Source organism: Mesoplodon bidens (genome assembly GCF_964165515.1).
Source record: "Mesoplodon bidens genome assembly, chromosome: 14".
NCBI lineage: Eukaryota > Metazoa > Chordata > Mammalia > Artiodactyla > Ziphiidae > Mesoplodon > Mesoplodon bidens.
The window spans coordinates 12054867-12060959 of NC_138170.1; the positions used below are offsets into that span (position 1 = coordinate 12054867).

At 44.0% G+C, this 6093-nt stretch overlaps 1 protein-coding gene across 1 annotated transcript; it reads left to right on the top strand.

The window, feature by feature from the left end:
- Positions 1-5135: 5135 nt before the first annotated feature.
- LOC308627681 (large ribosomal subunit protein uL22-like) lies at positions 5136-5705 on the top strand (the record flags this gene model as incomplete). The annotated part of the gene is made up of 1 exon (XM_081254016.1): positions 5136-5705. One exon carries the CDS (start codon positions 5136-5138, stop codon positions 5688-5690), a length of 555 nt encoding a protein of 184 aa, XP_081110142.1. The 3' UTR covers positions 5691-5705.
- Between the last annotated feature and the right edge of the window lie 388 nt (positions 5706-6093).

The following is a 6093-nucleotide window of genomic DNA, read 5'->3' on the forward strand; positions in this document are numbered from 1 at the left end:
AATAAAAATATTTTGGATACTAACTCAGAGGTAGAAGTAATGGTCATCCTAGTGGATTGGATGTGGGAATGAGAAAAATTAATGAATAAAAGATAACTTCTAAATAAACAAACTTACGGTTACCGGGGTAAAGGGGGAGGGGGGATAAATCGGGAGACTGGGATTGACATATACACATTACCATATATCATAGATAACTAGGGACTTCCCTGGTGGTCCAGTGGTTAAGAATCCATCTTGCAACGCAGGGAACGCCAGTTCGATCCCTGGACGGGGAACTAAGATCCCACACGCCGTGGGGTAACTAATACGTGTACTGCAACTAGAGAGCTCACGTGCCTCAACTACAGAGCCCAAGCTCTCTGGAGCCTAGGTGCCACAACTAGAGAGAAACCTGCACACCGCAAGGCAGAGCCTGCACCGCAACAAAAGATCCCACGCGCCGCAACTAAGACCCAATGCAGCCAAAAATAAGTTAATTAATTAATTATCTTTAAAAAACAGATAACTAATAAGGACCTACTTATAACACAGGGAACTCTACTCAATACTCTGTAATGACCTATATGGGAAAAGAATCTAAAAAAGAGTGGATATATGTGTATGTATAACTGAATCACTTTGTTGTACAGCAGAAACTAACACAACATTGTAAATCAACTATACTCCAATAAAAATTAATTTAAAAAAAACAAAAACAAACAAAACAAAGATAACTTCTTAGATTTTTCATGAGTAACTAGGTAAATCTTGGTGTCATTTACTGAGGAAGACCAGGAGACGAACAGGCTTAAAGTACGTGGTGAGTCAAGGGTTCTTGTTAGGACATGTTTAGCTTGAGACACCAATTAGATATTCAAGTGAAGGTGGCAAACAGTCAGATAGATATACAAGTCTGAAGCTCAGAGAAAATAAACACAGGCTGGAGATATAAACTTAGGAATGGACAGCAAACAGAGGGTAAATGAAACATGGGACTAAATTAGACCTCCTGAGAAGAAGGCAGACCCAGAGCTGAGCCTGGGACATGCCAACATTAAAAGAGGTAGGAGAGGAAGAGTCAGCAAAGGTGATTGAAAAGGACAGCCAGGGGCAGAGGAAAAGTAAGAGGGAAACGAGGAAAATTAGGTGTCTTAGAGACCAAAGCAAAAGGGACTTCCCTGGTGGTCCAATGGTTAAGAATCCACCTTCCAATGCAGAGGATGTGGGTTCGATCCCTGGTCGGGGAACTTAGATCCCACATGCCCCAGGGCAAAGAAGCCCGCACGCTGCAACTACGGAGCACTCGAGCCACAACTAGAGAGCCCTCATGCCACAATTACAGAGCCCATGCACTCTGGAGCCCACGTGCCAAAACGAAGAGCCCACACACCACAACAAAAGATCCCACATGACAAAAGATCCTGCATGCCGCAACAAAGATCCTGCGTGCGGCAACTAAGACCTGACGCAGCCAAAATAAATTAATAAATATATTCTAAAAAGAAAGAAAGAAAGAAACCAAAGCAAGGAAGGATTTCAAAAACAAGGGAGTGGCTACCTGTGTCCAGTGCTGCTGAGAGACAGGGACAGATGAGGACAGACAAGTGGCTACTAGATGGCGGTCAAAGGTTGCCTTTGGTATGAGAGTCTCAGTGGATTGGTGAACACAGCAACCCTACTGGAATAGAATGAAGAAAAGATAGAAGTACAACCCCCTGGAAAGGAACACCAAGAAGTGGGGTGGTGGCTGGAGAGAGACGTGGGGTCAAGGGAGGACTTCTTCATGAGGGCAGACACTTGGGCAAAGACCTGGGAGAGAGGGAAGAGGGGATAATGTAGGTGAGAAAAGAGTCCTGAGCAGGCTGTGGAGGGGTGGGGTGAAGGTGGGGAGTAAAAGCCAGAGCTCAAGATAACTGTTGTCCCCAGGGACACCTCTTCCACTGTAATAGAAGCAAAGGCAGGTGGGTTCAGTATTTCAGGGGGAAGATAAGAGATTTCCTGCCCTATTATCTTTGTTGTTTCAATAAAGTACAAAGTGACAATTATCAGCTGGGCATGGGGCTGGGTGAAGGTGAAACTACTCCCTCTATTCTGCTTTCTCCCCCTTACCCTACTAAATGCAGTCACACTCAATGCCCTGAACTTTTCCCTCATCTTTTTGTCCTGGTCCTTCTGATCCTGCTCTGACTCACCATGTTATCTCTCCTGAGTAAGAAGTCTACATTTTTAAAACAAAGCATCTGGAAATAACACGTTAGTTCCCCCCGCCCTGCCCCATAATGCTTCTCTATCACAGAAACATCTCAGCCTGGTAGGGGAATTTTGTTCCCCCAGACATGGTAGGAAGACCTTAACCTTGGACCTGATACCACAGCTATTCACGTGGACAAATGATGAATGACGTGAGATTCTGGCATGTAACTCTCCAGGCTCCAGTACAGCTGCATTACTCACATTTAACCACTGACCCTCCATCCATAGAAAGTGAGCTTTGGATTATCTGCCCCAAAGAGGGGAGGGACGCCCCAGATCCTTTTACAGTCCTCACCAACGCCTCGGAAGTGGCAGGTTGGGATTCAAATACTGTCTGTAGAATGTCTACAAACTTGACATTTAGCTCTATTTATTGTTATAAGTGGGTGGAACTCAAGCCTAGATAGCCACGCATTTCCTATTTCCAATAATGACATCAGGGTCGTCTGCCTCTGCCATCTCAGAGAAAGGTAAAACAGGCCTCCAAGCCAACCAGAGGTGGAGGCTCATGCCTGAAAAATGAATTCTTTCACCCACCGCTATTTTTTTTTTCCACCAATAGAAATACTTCCAGGCTGAGTTGGCAAATGGGAGCCTAAGAAACGTGTGGGGAAATTCTGGTCCCTACTGCAGCTACTGAGTAATCGCTCTGAATTCATTTTGTCTCACCCAGAACTCTGCCTGCGCTTCCTTGGGAATTCCCCCAGAAGTTTGCAATAAACTTGATGTCATGCTATTTATTTCTAAGGCAGGAAATGGAATATTTGTGGAGCTTCCTTTGCAAGAAGAAATGATGACCTTTAAACTTTCATCGAAAGAAAAGGAAGTATATGCTGTAATAAGATTCCCTCAGTCAGTACTATCCAGCAGGGCTAAGAATCTCTTGCCTTTGGAGTGACCTCAGCAGAGCCCCTGAGAGACAGCTGGGCAGTGGCTCCATGGTTCCCAGGACCTAAACCCCAGAGACCCTTCCTCCTCCCACCCACCCTCCACTCACATGAGGCCTTGCATTTCATTTTCTAAGATTCGGAATGAAAGACACTCATCTATAAGAACTCCATACTCTCTACCTGAGCTTATTTCCCAAGCCTGTCCCTCCACACCCCCTTGCCCATCAGGCAGCTGGCGTCCCTGAATGAGGAAGGAACTTTCTACCTGGTCACCAAAAAGTCCTCCTTGGCCTTCAGGCTGCTCCTCATCAGCTGAGTTCCCGCCAGGCCGGGCCTCTTAAAAACTCTCCCTGAGACTTCCCTCGCAGTCCAGTGGTTAAGACTCTGTGCTTCCACTGCAGTGGGCACAGGTTCGATTCCTTGTCAGGGAACTAAGATCTTGCATGCCTCGTGGTATGGCTGAAAAAAAAAAAAAACTCTTCCGGGCTTCAGGCCCTGGAATCCCTATACTCAGAGGCTTATCTTAACTCCCCTCCCCTTCTCCCTCTCCTTTTCCTGGCAGGAAGATCCATCCCTAACTGACTCCTGAGGTGCCTCCATTGACCTTCACACCATCCTGAATTGAGCTGCAGCATCTGTTCTATTCTCGCAAGATGTCGCCCTCACCCGTGGGCTGGCACATTCTCCTTCTGAGAAGTTTCCACAAAGCAGCTGCTGAAGTAAAAGGAGAAAAGGAGGGATAAAGGGAGAGAGGCGGGAGGGAAGGAGGAGAAATGACTTTTTACTGAGTACCAAATGTAACCAATGTATCAGGCAGTCTGAACTTCATGAATGACAAACAAGAAATGACTTGTTCCGCCTGCATCGGCAGGCGGACTCTCCACCACTGCGCCACCAGGAAAGCCCTATATGTCGGTTTTACCTTAGTAAAGTTGTTTGTTAGAAGTACTGACAGGGCTGTGAGGAAATTCTCATTTGTTGCTGACTGGTTCAGTGTTTTTGAAGAATAACATGATAGTAATTTAACATCTGGATAATAATTAAAATGACATCAACAGGGAAAAAAAATAAATAATTATATCCACAGATGACTTTTCCCATGTTAACAGAAGACAACAAGAAGACAAGAAGACTCTGTAAAGCATGTAAAATAAAGGGTCTTTGAACTAGGGAATACCAGGTATATTTGAAGGTGGGAGAAGTATCACAAACAGAGTAATTAATGACAGCATGCAGCATCATGCTGAGAATCCCGGCCCTTGCCCAACACATACCACTTGCAGAAGGCTGATGGCCAGGCCTTTACCCTTTAGGCAGGAGACAAAAAGAGGCTTCTCTGGGGAATCAAGCCAATACTGATACTAGGGCTTGTTCAACCCAATGGCCCTGCCAGGTCATCAAAGGACGACACTCACAGTCAACAAGCCTTACCCATATTCTCAGAGCTTCCAATCAGCTTTTGAGCACCCACTTTTGCACATAAGCAGAAAATCTGGGATTACTAAACATCTGCAGGAACTTTCTAGCAAGGTGGGTATAAAAACAAACCAGCTGAAAAAAAGCAGAGGGAAAAGAAGAGACTACGCAAAAGAATCAAACTTTAAAAGCAGCAATAATAAAAACTATTTTGAATGTCCTCGAAATAATAAGATAGTAGGATCGTGAAACGGGAGGAAGATACCATGGGGGAATGAGAGAAGGGTTGGGGGAGAATATTCAAAGAAAAAGAAAATATGGTAAGAGAAATGAAAATAATTAAAAAGTTGGGAGAATAAGTTAAACAAATCTCCCAGAAAGTAAAGCAAAAGACTAGACTTAGAAATAGGACAGAATCAATAAGAATATTAGAGGGAAGATCCAGGAGACTCAGAAGCTAAAACTAGAGGTTCCAGAGGAAAAGACAAGAGGAAAAATCAGAGAGGAAAGGCACTTACTCAAATAATTAATAAAGTTTTCAGAACTTAAAGGACAGGAGCTTTTCTGGTCAGTGGCCTGAGGTGACCTCTAAAAATGGTTTGCTATTCACTCGACCCAGAAAATCCCACAAAATCATGCAAGTCGAGAGGTTCAAATCTTCGTGTTCACTTTAAGAACACTCGTGAAACAGCCCAGGCCATTAAGGGTATGCATATCCGAAAAGCCACCAAGTATCTGAAGGATGTCACTTTAAAAAAGCAGTGTGTGCCATTCCGTCGTTACAATGGTGGAGTTGGTAGGTGTGCCCAGGCCAAACAGTGGGGCTGGATGCAGGGTCGGTGGCCCAAAAAGAGTGCTGAATTTTTACTGCACATGCTCAAAAATGCAGAGAGTAATGCTGAATTTAAGGGCTTACATGTAGATTCTCTGGTCATTGAGCATATCCAGGTGAACAAAGCCCCCAAGATGCGGTGCAGGACTTATAGAGCTCATGGTTGGATCAACCCATACATGAGCTCTCCATGCCACATTGAGATGATCCTTACTGAAAAAGAACAGGTTGTTCCTAAACCAGAAGAGGAGGTTGCCCAGAAGAAAAAGATATCCCAGAAGAAATTGAAGAAACAAAAACTTATGGCCGGGGAATAAATGCTGCAAAAAATAAATGCAAATAAAAGTAAAAAAAAAAAAAGGACAGGAGTTTCCAGATGGACATGGCCCATTGAGTGTCTAGCATAATGAATGAAAAAAGATCCACAGCATAAAATTTCAAGACACTGGGGAGGGAGACATAATCCTACAATATTCCAGACAGAAAACCACAGCCACATGGAAATAACGGGCATTTGAATGATATCAAACTTCAAGCAGCAATATTGAAAGCTAGAGGAAAAGGGAGCAATGCCTTCAAAATCACAAGGGAGAATTAATTCCACCCAACCCAGAATTCTATATCCAGCCAAACTATCAACCAAATGTCAAGGTAGAATAAAGACTTTCTCAGACATGTAGGTTCCTAAAAATATTTTTACTTCTTTGGCATCTTTTTCCA